Source organism: Phaseolus vulgaris, unplaced genomic scaffold, assembly GCF_000499845.2.
Source record: "Phaseolus vulgaris cultivar G19833 unplaced genomic scaffold, P. vulgaris v2.0 scaffold_308, whole genome shotgun sequence".
Lineage (NCBI taxonomy): Eukaryota > Viridiplantae > Streptophyta > Magnoliopsida > Fabales > Fabaceae > Phaseolus > Phaseolus vulgaris.
The window spans coordinates 6,411-23,710 of record NW_027174203.1 but is presented as its reverse complement, the minus strand read 5'-3'; the positions used below and the strand labels follow the sequence as shown (position 1 = coordinate 23,710).

The following is a 17,300-nucleotide window of genomic DNA, read 5'->3' as shown; positions in this document are numbered from 1 at the left end:
ACATTAAGGAACTTTATCATGATGACCTTGATTTTTCTCTCCTCTATCAAGAGTGTCTTAAGGGAGGACACAAGATTTTTTTATTCAAGATGACTTTCTTTTAAAGGAAACGTCTTTGTGTTCCCCAATGCTCTATTAGATTATCTCTTGTTAGAGAAGCTCATGAGGGGGGCTTAATGGGACATTTTGGGGTTGCTAAAACTTTGGATGTGTTGCATGAACATTTCTTTTGGCCTCATATGCAAACATGTTCATAGTTTGTGTGATAAATGCATAGCTTGCCGCAAAGCTAAATCTAAATGCATCCCATGGTCTTTATACTCCTCTTCCTATCCCTTCAATGCCTTGGTAGATATATCTATGGATTTCATTTAGGCTTACCCAGACATCAAAGGGAAAGGACTCCATTTTTGTGGTAGTGGATCGTTTTCAAAAATGGCTCACTTTATTCCTTGCCACAAAGTGGATGATGCATGCCACATTGCAAACCTCTTCTTCCAGAAGTGGTTCGCTTGCATGGGATTCCTAGGTCTATAGTGTCCGATAGAGATCCTAAGTTCTTGAGTCACTTTGGAAGACCTTGTGGGGCAAGCTTGGAACTAAGCTTTTATTTTCTACCACTTGCCACCCACAAACCGATGGTCAAACCGAGGTGGTAAATAGAACTTTGGGACAACTATTGAGATGCTTTATTTCGGGGAATCCTAGAGTGTGGGAGAATTTACTACCCCATGTTGAGTTTGCATATTAACCGAGTAGTAAATTCTACCACCTCCCATTCTCCTTTTGAGGTGGTCTATGGGTTTAATCCCCTAACACCTCTTGATCTTCTTCCTATTCCCCTTCTTGACGATGTCTTGTGCAAAGATGGGGATGAAAAGGCTTCTTTTGTGAAAACTTTGCATAAAGACATCAAGAAGAGAATTGAGAAGAAGGTTGGCAAGTATGCTGAACTTGCCAATAAGAGGAGAAAAGCATTGTTGTTTGATGAGGGCGATTGGGTTTGGCTTCACTTGAGGAAGGATCGTTTTCCTACTCAAAGGAAGTCCAAACTAATGCCTCGAGGGGATGGACCTTTCCAAGTCCTCAAGAGGATTAATGACAATGCTTATGAGTTAGATATGCCTGATACATTCTTAGGTAGTCATACTTTTAATGTCAGCGATCTAACTCCTTTTTCTGTAGGTCTCCAGAATTCGTGGTCGAATTCTCTCCAACTCGGGGAGTATGATGGAGATCAAGCCCAAGAGAACATGGAGGCCACTCATCAAGCTCAAGAAGAGGTGGAGGCACAAATGGAGGATGCCCATGGAGGTCAAAGTCCACCTCAAAGGATTACAAGAAGCATGTTCAAGCCTTGGGAGCAAGAGGACATTTATTTTCTCTTTTTGTAGTGTCTTTAGTTGAAGGTGCTTAGAGGGAAACCTTAGAAACCTCTTTTGTTATAGCATCTTTTAGGTTTTAAATAGGACCTTTAGGGGGTGTATTAGTAGATAGGTGTAGGTGTAGTTTTTGGGAGGTGTCATAGTAGAAAAAGGTCACACCTCCCATGTGACTTGTTTTTGGTGGGAATTTCAAATGAGTTTATTTGAAATTTCCCACCTATTTTTCAGCACCTTAGGCTATAAATAGAGGTGCTTCCTTTGTAAAATTCAGATTTGAATTTTATCTAAAGAAACTATACTCAAAATTGGAGTGAGCATTTGGAGAGCTTTGAGCTTCTTCTCTAGTCTTATCTTGAAGGACCATGGTTTCCTCAAGTGGCGGCTTCCACACTCATCTAGGAGCATCCATTCTTCTAGTGGCGTGATCATCCAACCATTCCTCCATCTTCATGAGCATTCTCTTCTCCTTCCTTTCTTCTTCTTCAATTTGTTCTTATTGCCTTGAGTTTTTGAGTTGTTTTTGTTTCGGTTCCTTTAATTTTCCAGCACCTATTTTCTGTTTAGTTTTTAAATTCTGTTCGGTTCTTTTGTTTTGAAGTTCAATTCTGTTCGGTTTGTTCTTTTCCTTCTCCTTTGTTGATTCAATTTGACAATATTTGGTTCATCCAAATGAGTTTGGGATTTGGTACTTGTTTTGGTGAGTTCTTGATCTTAGAACTATGATCCAACTTCTAAGAAAGTGCCTCTACATTTTCCAGCTCAAGGTGATTCCTCAAAGTGTCAAGAATCTTGTTCTATGTGGCTATTGGAATCACATCAGACCTTCTCGCCGTCGAGCGAGTTTAGGCGAGTTAAAGACCTTCTCGTCTCGAACGAGTTCAGGCAAGATAAAATCCTTCTCGTCTCGAACGAGTTCAGGTACGGTGTGAAGGGTGGAAGAAGTTTAAAGGATAACTAAGGTAGGTTCGAAGAGAACGCCTAGCTATCCGGCTTACTGTTCTGAAACTCAGGGAAGGTAGAGAAGGGTCCGAAAGGCGCCTCTACCATAAGATGAGGGAACAATGGCCAAGTTATAAAGGCAAGAGGAAGCCGGTATCGCCAAACTCTTTGGCGATCAGAAGAAATTCAAGCGATGGCAAGAGTAAAAGGCCCGTGTTGATGGAGCAGATCAGGTGAACTATGTGTTAAACTATCAGTTGGATTAAATCTTGCTGTTTAGTAAGTAGTTTCACGCTGAAGTTCATTGCCTTAAGTTCACAAGTTATTAGAATGCTATCGTTCGAAAGTTGATAGTTTAAAGCAGTAGTGAACAGTTGCGCTCGCAGAATTGCTAAGTCAATTTCGTTTAAGCGATTTCTACAAGGAAAAGCAAGGCAAACAAGAGAATCGTATGAAGAAGCAGGAAAATCTATGATAAAAGTGGCATCAGTTCAAATACAAAGAAAGAGAGTTATTACAAAGTTTGTACAAAGCAAATAGGCAAATAAGTGATGGAGGGAAGCAGCTAATCTTCAGAAGGAACAATCTTCCCATCCACCACTTCGTTGCATTTTGACACCATGGAGAGGTCCAGATCGGGATACTGGCAGGCAAATTGCTCCAGGGCGGCGTCAACCCAGCGGCGAGGACTTGGGCGGAGCTCAGCTCAAGATCTTCATTTTGTTGCTTGAGCCCCTCGGTTTGCTGCTTCAACTCGTCAGCTCACTTCTTCAGTTCCTCAGTTTCCCTGCGAGTTTGAGCGAGGTCTTCAACAACCTTCTTGTTTTCCTCCCGCGCCTGGGCCAGCTCTGCAGCGATCTTTGCATTCTCCTCCTTGGATTCGGCGAGCTCAGCCACGGTGTCATCCCTCTCCTTCTCAACTTTTCCTAAGAGAACCTCCCGATCAACCGACCTATTCTCAAGGTTCTCTACCTTGGCTGCATCCCCTTTGATTGATGCCTCCAGGTCAGCCACCTTGAGACGGTAGGAAACCAGCTTGCTCTCCAGCTCGATTTTCTCTTGAGCGAGGAGGTGCAACTTTTGGCGCAGATCGGTGGCCTCCTTATGCGCCACCCTCAGCTCGGTGCTCATGGCGTCCTCCACCCTCGAGTGTTCGATCTCCGCCATCATAAGGTTGCAAGAAACTTCTCCGCCTCGATTCTTATCAGGCGATTCTCCTCTTCGAGTGTGGAGATATCATCCTGAAGTTTCTTGTTGGAGCTCTCCACAGCCTTTGATATGATAGAGGGGAGGTCCTCTGCCGTCATTTTAAGCCTAGCTGTGAAGGGCCCTTAGTTCCCTTGACCGCGAGGGGAAGGTTTACAACCGCTGTTGGTGGAGGCGCTGAAGGAGCCTGGTGCTGGCTCTCACCACCGCCCTCTTGGATTGGTTGTTGAGTTTGAGCTTCTTGGCGTGGTGGTGAAGTGGGGGACTCGGTGATGATTATTGGCGAGTTATGAGCACCTTCATCCCCACCTGGCGCAGCTTCGGCGATTGAGGCAGTTGAAGGAGGACCCTCTCCAGCGGATACGAACGGCGTGGAGGCGCTAGGAGGGTTCTCCGTGAAGTTGAGCTCGTTAGCCTCAACCGCGGGAAGTGCAGCCGCCAAAGGTACTGCTTGGACTAGCGGTGTTGGAGATGGGGGAGAAGGCGGTGTTGGTTTTGGAAGGGAAGGTGGGGCAGGTGGTGAAGAAGGTGCCACCCTTCTCCTTTTGGTGATAAGGCCATCCTTTGTTGCCTCATCGTCCTCTTCTTCATCTTCTTGGACCACTTGAGGAGTTTTCCTCTTTGGTTTCCTCAAGATGAGTTTCTTTCGTTGAGGAGCGGGCAGTGCCTCTGGAGGAGTTGGGCCTTGCGGGGCGACCTGCCCTAAGCGGCGGCGATCTCCACCACCGAGTTTGGCACGGTTTGAGAACCCGATGCAATTTGTGGGTTCGGGCGAGCGCCCTCAGTTCAGCTAGTTTGCCTTTGCCCAGCATGAGATCTGCACAGTGCAAAAGTATACAAGTAAGCTCAAGACAAAGTAAAGTATATAAGTACATGTGCAAACGAGACAAGTAAATGGCGCAGGAAATAAAAACCAGGTCTAGTGTGCGACCATCAGGACGCCCAATAACAGGTAACAGAGATGTAGCACAAGATGAAACCTAAAGGTCGGAGTAAGTGCTAACCTATGTGAGCTTCGAGTTGGCTCTCGACGAACTCGAAGGTGATTATTGAAGAGGTGGGGAAGGTGATGTTAGCAGCTGCCACGCTTTTCCAGAAGAGGCATAGGTCCTTGTCCAACTCGCCCATGTTGTCGGGGCTTCTTGGCCTTCTGAAGCTTCCTTTGGAGTCCTTATTTCCCTTGTTTACCCAGTACAAGGGAAAGCCGTCGGCAACGAAGGGTCTTGGTCATTCTGGCGCACTTGGACGAATTTTCCCTTCCAATCTTTGTAAGATTGCTGGAAGATCGAAAGGATCGACCTCCCAACAATTCCGTTCAGGCTCACCCAAAGGCGATCTCCAGGATTTTTGGCCTCGAACAGGAAAGAAATACATCTACCGAGGCCGGTAGTCCCAAGTGTGCGGACATAATTTGAAACGCCCGCACGAAGGCCCAGCTGTTGGGATGAAGCTGGGCGGCGGCGATGTCGAGCTCGGTTAGGAGTTCCCGTTCAAAACGGGTGAGGGGAAACCTGAGTTTCACCTTCTTAAAGAGGGTAGTATACACGAAGCAGAACAGCTCGCCGTCATTCCCCTTGTCATCTGCGCAGTCGGCACGTCAGGAGGGCAAACAGCACCATCAGTTATCATCATCCCTTGTGGAACGAGAGGTTGGGCTCGTCCCCTTTCTTCAGCCGTAGCACCGCTAGTGCAGAGTTCACTGAAGAAGTCTCCTTCAGCAAAGTTCAGGTGGCCCATGGGTATAGTTTCTTGTAGTCTGGAGAGGGGATGGAGGGTCCTCCGGCAACTGGTGGAGTTGCCTGAGCAAGGTTGGGGGAGAGGTTGCAAGCCTCTCAGCCTGGGAAGAGGGAGCACCAAGTGCTCGCGGTGGTTATGCGCTTGGGATGGAGGGTTTCACGACGAAGGAGGAGGATTCGCGGTGGTCTTTGTACGAGCCATCGCAGGAACTGCAAAGGAAAAAGGAAGAGAAAGATGAGCGAAGGTCGTAGAGGTTGACTTGATTGTGAACGAAGGATGAAAAACGAACGAACGAAAGTTCGTTGTGATGAAGAAAGAGACGAAGCCCTAAGTTACGAAAAGGGAGAAGAGAAGAAACAACCCACACGTATGCACCAGACAGTTAATGGATGATGCGAATCGGTTAAAATGCAGCAAACATCAACAGAAGAAGTAAAGGAGTACCTTTCGATGATCAGATAACGTTGAAGGGGTTGGGGATCGAGAGAGTCGAAGAGCGTCCTGGGTTTGCAGAGAAGACTCAGAGCGTTTCGAAGGCAGGAAGATGATGAAATAGTAAAAATGAAATGGGTTTAAGGGTTTTTCAAACGATTTTGGAAGCGTAAACGACAACTAAAGATGACCGTTGATGAAGCCACGTGTCGAGCGATTGGAAAGGTGTTTGGTGGAGCGTCAGGAAAGCAGAAAGTACGAACGTTTGGAATTCTGCGCCAGCGCCACGTAGATCGGTAAGTTTTACACACACATTTTTATTAAGTTTCCAGTTTCTGGTGGTTCTGTTGACTAACTGATCGTCGGAGTGCAAACGGCGCTAGAGGCGCCGTCTGTGTATTTTGCAGGTCACATTTGAAGACATCTGAGAGAGAGTTCAGAAGGTGATTCTACAGGAGACGCAGTCGCGAAGATAGGGCAGAAAGTGTTACGAAGCGATTCACCCACGTTCAAGTTGCCGGCAGGATCAAATCTCAAAGCAATTAGCATCTCATTTTCAACAAAGCAAAATGTTTTACAAACTAAGTTGAACAACCGATTGTTTACACTTAGGTGTTTTGAGAAAGTTTGAAAAACTGTTTTTGAATGATGTTTTGTTAAGTAACAAAACAACCGATTGATTCGAGGAACAATCGATTGTTTGTTTAAAAACTGATCCTGCCGGCAACTTGAACGTGGATGAATCGCTTCGTAACACTCTCTGCCCTGTCTTCGCGACTGCGTCTCCTGAAGAATCACCTTCTGAACTTTCTGTCTTCAAAATGTGACCTACAAAACACACAGATGGCGCCTCTAGTGGCCGTTTGCACTCCGACGATCAAGTTAGTCCAACAGAACCACCAGAAACTGGAAACTAGTAATGTGTGTGTGAGAAAAAACTTGCACTCTGTTTTTCGTCTATCTCCCCCTCACTCTCACCTGATTCTCTCTTTTATCTCTCTTTCTCTGCTTCTGGGCATAACAAATTCTGTTATGCTTTTCTGGCATGTGTCAGAACCCTGTTATGCTTTTCAGAGAAAGCGTACCTTCAGAATCAGCAATGGGGAGCGTGAGAGTCTGCGCATGTCTGCGCTTGGCTGCGCCTGTCTGTACCTTTAGCGGTACGGAGTGCTCTTTTGTCTGGACCGCACCCCTCTCAGATGATGACACGTGGAGGCCTGCAACTCACATCTAACCACACACGTGTCACTTACTGGAAGGGCTCTAGCGCCTCTCTTTGTCTGCCTAAGTTACGCCCTTGCGGAGTAACTAGGATGCTTCTCTTATCTAGGTAAATTGCATACTCTTAGGAGACGTCGGGTGTGGCTGGTCTAGGCGCACTCCCAAACGTTACTCTCTGTGTAGGCGACTTACCCCTCAGGATGACACGCACGTAATGGGTTGAGGGAATCACCAATCACCGACTGGCTTACTAGTTCCCTCAGGCCACTCTCGTGCATGATTCCTTGAGGTGTGCTCATGCGAGGTCCATGCGTAACGCTCTCACTGGGAACCTTGTCCCAGTTTAACTGCGTGTGACACGAGACCCCGATGACAATACACCCGATGACTGATCAGTGTTTATTCGCTACTCGCGCTCTGCCTCCAGGCGTGAGTCTGGGAACTGGTCTGCTGGTGGTCACTTGGCTACTGACCACCGATCACCATTCTGGGTGATCTATCCCCCGACCTCTCTGCCGCCTGATCTGTCGGTGATAACTTGGTTACTGACCACCGATCACCTCTCTTGGCGATCGTCCCCCTACCTCTCTGCCACCTGGTCCACGTGTCACCCTGCGAGTGGTCCACGTGGTTCTCTGATGCTAACGTCATCGACTACCGATGACCGATCGGATCACAAGCCCCCCAGTCTCGAGTCGAGAACTCGTTCTCAGCGAAGAGACTAAGTGGTCGTGCCTTCAGTCCACGTGGCAAGTGGGGCCGCCTCACGTGCCACCTCACGTGCTGCTTCTTTAACGTTTGGACTCCCTCTCTTAATCTCGCGACACGTGGCGCCATCGACGGCCAGCGCTTGTGCGTCTCTAGCGCTTCTTTCATTCAAATTGGCGCGCCCTTCCACTGTTCCTTCATCTTCTTCATTCGACTCCATACTCTCTGCGAACTTCTCTTCTGCGCACCCATCTTTCTTCAAATTCTCGCTTCCCAATCTCTTGCGATCATTCAAAGGTATGGTTTTTCTTTTCCCTGGCCCCTTTTTGGTCATCTTTACCGATTGCATTTATCATTCTAGTTATCATGCATCCATCTTCCCTGTTTTTCTTCTTCTCAACCCGCGCTAGGGTTTTTCTCGTGTTTCCGCCTTGACTTCTGCCTCCCCTTCTTTCTCCTTTACCTGGGCATTTCTTCTCATTCCCTCTCTCTGTTTTTCACCGAACCATCCATCACTCTCTCCCTTTCTATTTCTGACCCTTCGTTTTCCTCCATTGCAGCTATCTCTCGATGGCTCGCTTGAAGCAGACCGCTCGGTCATTGCCTCTTCTTCTGGTGCACAGCCCTCCGCGAGTGCACCAGCTTCGCCACCGCCTGTTGTCACCTCATTCCATGACAACGCCAAGGTCTATGACTGGGCCCCTCTGGCGTTGCTATCTGAAACGTCCATCTTGCTACCTGAGGACCATCTTAACTCACTTCTGAGCCACGACCCGGACGAACCCTCGTGTTCCATAGACAGGGAAAACGACTTCCACATCCGAGTCCGCATCCCTCCCCGAGGGATGCCCATTTGCGCTGACGACAGGGCCACCAATGGGGTGCCCTTCGTTTTTGTTTACTCCGCGATCTTCAAAAGGTTGAAGCTGCGACTCCCCTTCACCTTCTTCGAGAAAGAGCTGATGATGGAGTTGAACGTCGCGCCCTGCCAACTCCACCCCAACGCCTGGGCCTTCATCCGGGCCGTTTCAGATCCTGTGCAACCACTTTGGGCACAACGCCTCGGTGGAGGTGTTCCTTTACTTCTTTGAGGCGAAGAAACCAGGAGATAGGTTTTGGGTCAGCCTGAACGGGGTTGCTGGACGGGTGCTTCTGGGCCTGTACCAGCAGTCCTTCAAAGACTGGAAGGGCAGATTTTACATGATATCCGCCACCCACAAAGCCCTCATCTGCTCGAGGGGTACCCCCTCTACTGGGTCCCCCAGGTTCAATTTAAAAAACCCAAGGACCTCGAGACCAAGGCCCCCTACGAGCGCGAGTGTGTGGGCTGCTCTGGGGGCTAAGTATGACTCCGCTCGCCTCATCAAGGATGAGTTTGATGTGGTTTCCCTGAAGAAATATATAGGTAGTTCTTTCTCTGCCGCCCCTTAGGCACTTATACCTCTCATGCATGCTCTTATACGTTTCACCTTGCTTGCGTCACTTAGCTGTCTAATTTCCCCTTTCTTGCCTATGCAGATTCAATGTCAGGGAAAGATAGGAGGTTGGCGGTGTTAGAGCTCGCTAAACGCCGAGCGGCCAAAGGGACTGGCTCCTCCTTTCCACCACTGAGCCAATGAAGCCCCTCCACTCTCGGTCGCGCCAGCCGAAGGCCCCGAGCCAGGGAAGAAAAGGAAAAGACTGGTGAAGGCTTCTTCGCTGGACCTGCTGCTGCTGCTGCCTCAGTGGAAGAGGAAAGCTCTGGCTCCCCCCTCATTCACCGCCAGAGGAAGAAACCAGTGGTTGAGGGGGTCTCGTCTCTCCAGCCTGGAGAGATCGAGGTGGTGGAGGTAGAGGAAGGTTCACCACCTCCCCCTCCCTCTACTCGACCTGCCCCAGAGCCCGCATGCCCACCTTCTCCTTGCCAACAATCGCCCCCAATCTCTCAACCGCCAACTTCCCCCCCAGCAGGCCAATCACCTGGTCCATCCGCTCACCCTGCTGGGGGTGTTTCGGCTCAAAACGAGTGTGCCCCGCCTCCACTAACAATCTCCACCGCAAATGCTGAACATGGTGGGTCTGGCTCGCGCCCAAGCAACACTGGAGCCAACCATGAGAACTTCAGCAGAGTTATCTCCATGGTGCGACAGCACATCAGCAACGGGGAGCTCGTCGACTGGAGCGGGGAGGAGATAGAGCACACCTTGCCAAGCAGGTGGTGCTCTCGCTGGAGTTCTCCACCCAGCATCGCAAGCAGAAAGCCCTGGAGAAAAGGGTGAAGGAACTTGAGCACGACAAGGAGTCGCTGCAAGTGACCTTGAAGCCGCCAGGGGTCTGTTGAGTGATGCGAGGCATGGTGGAGAAGGCCAGGAGGGAGTATTGATGCAGGTCCAGGAGACCATCAAGATGGAGATCTTGATGGGGCAGACTGTTGGTCCTCTGGACTGGCAAGGTGGCAGAGCTACAGGCTGAGAATTCTCTTGCCGAACGGAGTCAGATGGTGGAGGAGTTACAGGCTGAGAACCCTCCCTACGCCAACAGGATTCTCAGCGGGTGGAGATGCTCAAGTCTGCCAAAGAGGCAACTGCTGCTGCGAAAGAAGCTTGAGGAGGCAGTGGGCAGCTGTCTGAAGCTGCCTCCTCCCTTGCTCCCTCACCACCAGAGGGATGCTGCAGAGGCTTCGAGGCGAAGTCTGGAGGCGGAGAAAGAGGACTTGATGAACGTGGGCGCGATTCCCTCATTGATGGATTCGAGCTGGCGCTCGAGCAAGTCCGCTGCGTCCTCCCAGAACTGGACCTTCACAATTCAGCATTCATCACTCGGTGGTAGATGGAAAACTTAGGCCTCCTACTCCCTGAATCTCTTCCTTTTGTAAATTTGACTTCTTCTGTACAAAGCTTCATTCTGTAACCTTACGTTTCTGCACCATTCAACTCATTGTAACTGACAATTGTATGAACATCTCTGGTGAATATCCTGATTAACTGCTCAATTTCTCTTTGTATTTTCTTTGGACTCACTTATCTTTATGTGCGCGACTAACTGTTAGCTAGTTTAGGTTCAGCGCGATCTTGGGCTTTACCTTTCCTTTCGCACACGACTAAGTGTTAACCAGCTTAGGCTTAGCGCGATCTGAGCACTGTCCCTCTTACGATCTTTTCGCGCGCCAGGACTAAGTGTCTCACCCAGCTAGCTTAGGCTTAGCCGATCTGCTTGATCACGACTGGCTATTCCCTCAGCTTGGTGTTTAACAGTCCTCGTGCGCTGCTTTGCACTACTAGCCAATTACCGACAACTCATCAGTGATCACTCTTTAGCCCTTACTTAGCTTTCTCTGTCGCTCTAGCGCTAAGTGCATAAAGGACCTTGACATCGATCGCTCAAAGTGAGCCTCGTCTTGGGAAAGAAAGTGTTCTCGCTAACCCCTTTCCCTTCCCCAAGGTCATCACCCTTTGGCGGTTGAGTCGCTCATTCCCTGTCTCACTCCTGGGGTGAGAAAGGTTTCTGACTGAGAGTCTTACTGGGCCAATATTGGTGTATGCCAGTGGGTAAGGACGTTTGTCAAAACCTTTCCTTTCCCTCTTTGGTCTTACTAGCACCCCTGGCTTTTCAAAACCTTTCTGCTTGCGCTCACACCTGGGGTGAGGAAGACTTAGATCGGTGCCAGTACCTGCGCCTAGGGCAAGTAGGCCTAACCAATCACCTGCACTTGCACCTGGGGCAAGGAGGATTTTAACTTTAATACTGAGCACACTTGATATGCTGGAAATTTTCTTTAATTGGGTGGCCTCGTTAAAAACCCTCTTTAGGGAAAAGAGTGCCCCCTTGTCTGTTCAACTGTTTCCACCACAACAAAGCATGTGTCTTTTAGCAGCAGAACGCCATTACTGTACAATTTAACTGAAATAAAATTTTAAATGGGTGGCGTTCCACGTTCTGGGGATGCTCCTCCTTCCAAAGTCTCTAGGCGATAGGCTCCGTTCTCTAATGTCTCCACCACTCTGTACGGGCCTGTCCACTTGGGGATAACTTGTTCTGCATGTCATTCTGATGCGCCTTTCTCATCACCAGATCACCTTCCTGGAAGCGCCTGGGCCTCACTTTAGAGTTGTGCCTCCGCTCTACTCTTCCTCTTCACAGCTTCAGCACTGACTCTGGCCTCCTCTCGCACTTTGTCTAGCAGATCCAGATTCACCTTACGCCTTCATTGGACTCTCAGCAACGAAGTTCAAGAATCTGGGGGAGCTCTCCTGTATCTCTACAGGAATCATGGCGTCTGTCCCATAGACAAGGCTGAAGGGTGTCTCATGGGTGCTGGACTGTGGGTGGTGTGATAAGACCACACAATCTGGGGACCCCTCTGCCCAGCCTCCTTTGGCCTTGTCTAGTCTCGCTTCAGCCCCCTGAGCAGCACTCGATTTGCTGACTCCACCTGCCCATTGTTGTGGGTGCTCCACTGAAGCGAAACCTGTTGTATCTTAGCTCTTCACACATCTTCCTCAACTGATGACTGGTGAACTGGTGCCATTGTCGGAAACCAGCCTCTTGGGTATTCCGAAGCGGCAGACAATGTTCTTCCAGACGAAGTGTTCGACTTTCTGTGCGGTGATGTGTGCAACTGGCTCTGCCTCCACCCACTTAGTGAAATATCGATGGCCACAATGAGGAACTTCATCTGCCTTGTCGCCAGGGGAAAAGGTCCTAGGATGTCAATCCCCCATGTATGGAATGGCCACGGGCTATGGATGGACCTCAACTCCTCAGGGGTGCCTTGTGCCAATCTGCATGCAGCTGACATTGTTGCATCGCTGAGCAAACCTTATGCAATCTTCCTTCAGCTTTGGCCAGTATACCCCGCGCGGAGTACTCTAACTTGCCAAAGCGCGACCACCCACATGGCTTCCGCACACCCCCTCGTGCAGCTCAGACATGAGCTGGTGCATTGCTCGCCGTGTACACAGATCTGCACAGGGTGAGAAAATCCAAATCTAAATAGGCTTCCATCTATGAGAGTAAAACTTACTTGAACCCCTCTTTATTCTTTTTGCCTCTGCCAGATCGAGCGGGAGTACACCTCTTCTAAGTATAGCCGGTATGCGTCATCCAGGTGTGGGTTCCTTCTCCGCATGACCTCCATCGACTCACCGATCTTTGAGGGTCGCGATCTCACCCTCGGTGCTCTAGCGTCTCTTGAGTCAACGACCGATGACCGATCGTTAGACGCTCCATTGACTTGATACATGAAGCACCTGGTTGTCTGACACAAACGCCGCGGCACCTTCAGGGTCTCCTGAATGACAGTCCTCTGCTTCCCCCCCTTGCCTGAGCTGGCCAGCTTGGCAAGCAGGTCTGCTCGGGCGTTTGCTCTCACATGCACTAACTCAAACTCGGCGAAGGACGTCTTCAGGAGCTGCACATACTCCAGGTAGGCTGCCATCTGGGGGTCCTTTGCTTGGAACTCCCCGGTAACCTGCCCGGTGACCAGTAACGAATCGCTCTTGGCCAGCAGATTTCTTGCTCCCATTTCCTTGCTAGCAACATTCCTGCGATCAGGGCCTCATACTCCGCCTGATTGTTGCTAGCTTTGAAGGCGAAACGGAGGGACTGCTCGATCAGTACCCGTTTGGTCCTTCCAGGATGACCCGCGCCGCTTCCCTGCTGATTAGAGGAGCCATCCACCGAAACACCCATCGGAAATCTAGCCCTTCTGCAGGTGTCGCGATGGATGACAGCTCGACTACAAGTCCGCGAACACCTGCCCCTTGATCGGTCCTCGGGCTCGTACTGAATGTCAATTCTGACAATTCCACTGCCCATTGACCATCCTTCCTGCCACATCAGGTTTCTTCAATACATTCTGGATAGGCAGATCAGTCATCACCACCACTGTGAAGCTGTGGAAATAATGCCTGAGTCTTCTGGCTGAGAATACCACCGCCAGAGCAGCCTTCCGAGGGCCTGTACCTTGTTTCAGGGCCTTGCAGCACCTTACTTACGAAGTAAACAGGCCTCTGGGCCTGGTCCTGCTCTTGCACCAGGACTGAACTGACTGCCCTCTCCGTAACAGCAAAGTATAGACGAAGAGGGATGCCTACCTGGGGCTTTCGCAAGACTGGTGGGCTTGCCAGATACCCTTCAACTTATGAAGGCCTCCTCGCACTCCTGCGTCCAGAGAAATCTGCTGTTGCGCTTGAGACACTGGAAGTATGGGTGACCTTTCTCCCACCAGCAGACATAAATCGGACAGTGCTGCCAAGCGACCGGTGAGCTGCTGCACCTCCTTCACCGTCGTTGGGCTCCTCATTGCCACGATCGCCGCACACCTCCGGGTTAGCTTCGATTCCTCGCTCTGTCAAGAGGAAACCCAAGAACTTCCCAGCCTCCACACCGAATATGCATTTCTCAGGGTTGAGCTTCAGCCTATACTTGCAATGGTGGTGAATAGCTCTTCCAGATCAGCTGCATGATGCTTCTTCTCTTGGGACGTAACCACCATGTCATCTACATAGGCGTGTACGTTCCTTCCCAGCATGGGCGAGAGCACCCTATCCATGAGCCGCTGGTAGCCCCCGCATTCTTCAACCCAAATGGCATGACCTTGTAGCAATAGCAAGACCGTTCCGTCATAAACGCGGTCTTGCATTCGTCCATTGGGTGCATCCTGATCTGGTTATACCCTGAGAAAGCGTCCAAGAAGCTGAGTAGCTTTCCCCCCGAGGCGCTATCGACTAGAGCATCTATACTGGGTAAGGGGTAAGAATCCTTGGGGCACGCCTTATTGAGGTCAGTGAAGTCCACGCACATTCTCCACTTGCCGCTTGCCTTCCGCACCAGTACCACATTCGCTAGCCACTCGGGGTACTGGATTTCTCTGATATGCCCTGCGACAAGGAGCTTCTGCGCTTCGTCGTGGATCACCTTCCTCTTCTCCTCGTGAATTTCCTTCTTCTCTGTCGCACCGGTCGAACCATGGGGTCCATTGATAGACGATGGCAGAGGAAATCGGGGTCGATTCCTGGCATGTCGGATGATGACCATGCAAAGGCATTCATGTGCTTCTCAATCACACCCGATCAGCCTTCGCTCTTCTTCAACGAGGGATCCCCCAACTTGAATTTTCTTCCCCTGATGTCCACCTCGACCCATCCTTCAGCTGGGTGGGGCCTCCTCTCACTGGCAATGACCGCTCTCGCGATCCCTGACTCGCGAGGAGTGATCGTGCCTTCCTCTTCTTCTCAACTTGGGCCACCTGGGAGCCCCCCACCGCAGCGTTCTCCATCCTCTGAGCGCCTTGTGTCTCCCTGACCGCCAATCGCTCTTCGCGCACGCCTGGTGGTGGTTTTGTGGTGACATGGCACACACTTCTTTTTGCTTCAAGCTGTTCTCATAACAGCGTCTTGCCTCAGCCTGATCCGACTTGATGGTTATCACGGCCCTTCCATCGACGGCAGCTTCAACTTCATATGCCTTGTCGATGGTATTGCGCCCAGTCTATTGAGCGTTGGCCTCCCCAACAGGACATTGTACGCAGAAGGGGCGTTCACCACCAGGTACTTTATCTTTTCCGTGCGGGCTGTCGTTCCGTCAGTGAACGTTGTCCTCAGCTCGATGTATCCCCGCACTTCTACCTGATCCCCTGCAAAACCGTAGAGACAACCAGTATACGGTCTCAACTGATCAGGGGACAACTGTAGCTTGTTGAATGTTGGCCAGAACATGACATCCGCCGAGCTTCCTTGATCTACGAGTACTCTATGCACCCGTCTTCCTGCTGTGATGAGAGAAATGACCACAGGGTCGTTGTCGTGCGGGACAACGTCCGTAGGTCAGCTTTCCTGAAGACAATGTCCACCTCAGGGTAATGACTCTCATTCACTGCATCTACCGCCATCACCGATCGAGTGTATCTCCTTCTTTGTGAAGCTGTGCATCCCCCACCAGAGAAGCCTCCAGCGATCGTCTGCACTTCCCCATGCACAGGGACTTCATGCTGTTGCTCTCCAGTTTGGGATCCTGACGCGCGATCACCCTGCGGCTCACGCAGGTAATCTGCTAGAAAACCAGACTTCACCAACTCTGCCAGTTGGTGTCCCAGCGCCAAACAGGAATGAAGTGTATGGCCAAAGGCCTGATGAAACTCACACCATTCATTCTTCTTCCTTCCGAGTACCTTATCTGTCTTCTCTGGTACTCGTAGTCTTGCTGCTACGGCAGGAAGGGCGATGAGATCCGCCAATCCCACCATGAAGTTGTATCTCGGGGGTGCGTTATTCTCCCTTGCACGCCCCTTACTCTGGTCTTTGCCTGGTGCATAGGGACGAGGTTTTTCCCGCACCTTCTTCCCCTCTTTGGCCTCATGCACCCTTGCTTGCTGTGGTTTTCCTTGCCCTCCACGCGGTCTGGGTGGTGCAGCACTTCCCCTCTTCTCAGAAACCTCTGTTTCTGCCACTATGTGCGCCACCGCACGCCGGATCTCTGCAAAGGTGCTGGGATGGCTCCTGATGAGAGACTCACTGAAAGGGCCAGGCAGCACTCCCTTCTTAAACGCGTGCACAAGCATATCTTCATCTTTGCTGGGTAGTCTAACCACTTGTGCTCCAAAGCGGTTGAGGTAGTCTTTCAGCGACTCCCCCTGGTATTGGCGCACGTCGAACAGGTCGTAGGACACCACTGCAGGTGCCTTGTTGACGATGTATTGTTCATGAAGAGCTTCGAGAACTGAGAGAAAGACGTGATATGCCCTTCTGGTAAACTCACGAACCACTCCATGGCGATTCCGCTCAGTGTGCTCATGAACATCTTGCAGTATACAGCGTCTGAGCCCCCAGACAACATCATCTGGGTGTGGAATGCCGTCAGATGCGCCTCCGGGTCTTCTACCCCTTTGAACGACGCTTTTACCCCCACCAGGTTGGGAGGCACCATGGTTCCCATATCTCAGGGGAGAATGGCATGGGAAATGCCCTTGGAGGTGAGGGCTGCCTAGACACCCTTTCGTCAACAACGTGCTCCCTCTGCGCCTGCAGCGTCTTCTCAACTCTTCGTTGACACGATTCAGTTCGTCGTTCCTGCTTTGCGACGCAGCCAACTCCGTCTGCATCCTTTCTTGTTCGACTTTCGACGCTGCAGCGTTATCCTGCAGCGTGCGCACCATTTCCAGGACCTGCGCCATTGTCACAGCTCCTTCGTCAGCGGATGGCGCAGGTGATGGTTGTCTGTTTCTAGGCATCTTCTCTATCAAGAAACTGATAAAACTCTGGTGAGCTTTAAAACTGTGGTATATATGGGACAACGATTCACTCGGGCCCCACGGTGGGCGCCAAATGATCCTGCCGGCAACTTGAACGTGGGTGAATCGCTTCGTAACACTCTGCCCTGTCTTCGCGACTGCGTCTCCTGAAGAATCACCTTCTGAACTTTCTCTCAGATGTCTTCAAAGTGACCTGCAAAAACACACAGACGGCGCCTCTAGCGGCCGTTTGCACTCCGACGATCAAGTTAGTTCAACAGAACCACCAGAAACTGGAAACTAGTAATGTGTGTGTGAGAAAAACTTGCACTCTGTTTTTTCGTCTCTCTTTTTTCTCTCTCACTCTCACTCTGATTCTGCCTTTTATCTCTCTTTCCCTGCTTCTGGGCATAACAGAATTCTGTTATGCTTTTCTGGCATGTGTCAGAACCCTGTCATGCTTT

The 17,300-nt window shown here is 50.4% G+C and overlaps 1 protein-coding gene across 1 annotated transcript; it reads right to left on the bottom strand.

Moving 5' to 3' along the window:
• Window positions 1-3,086: 3,086 nt before the first annotated feature.
• Window positions 3,087-3,491, bottom strand: LOC137817615 (uncharacterized). Its single transcript, XM_068620891.1, has one exon. The coding sequence runs from the start codon at window positions 3,489-3,491 to the stop codon at window positions 3,087-3,089; it is 405 nt and encodes a 134-aa protein (XP_068476992.1).
• Between the last annotated feature and the right edge of the window lie 13,809 nt (window positions 3,492-17,300).

Bases quoted from the DNA above. Each gene is read 5' to 3' on its own strand.
- LOC137817615 (XM_068620891.1), bottom strand. From the start codon at position 3,491: ATGGCGGAGATCGAACACTCGAGGGTGGAGGACGCCATGAGCACCGAG.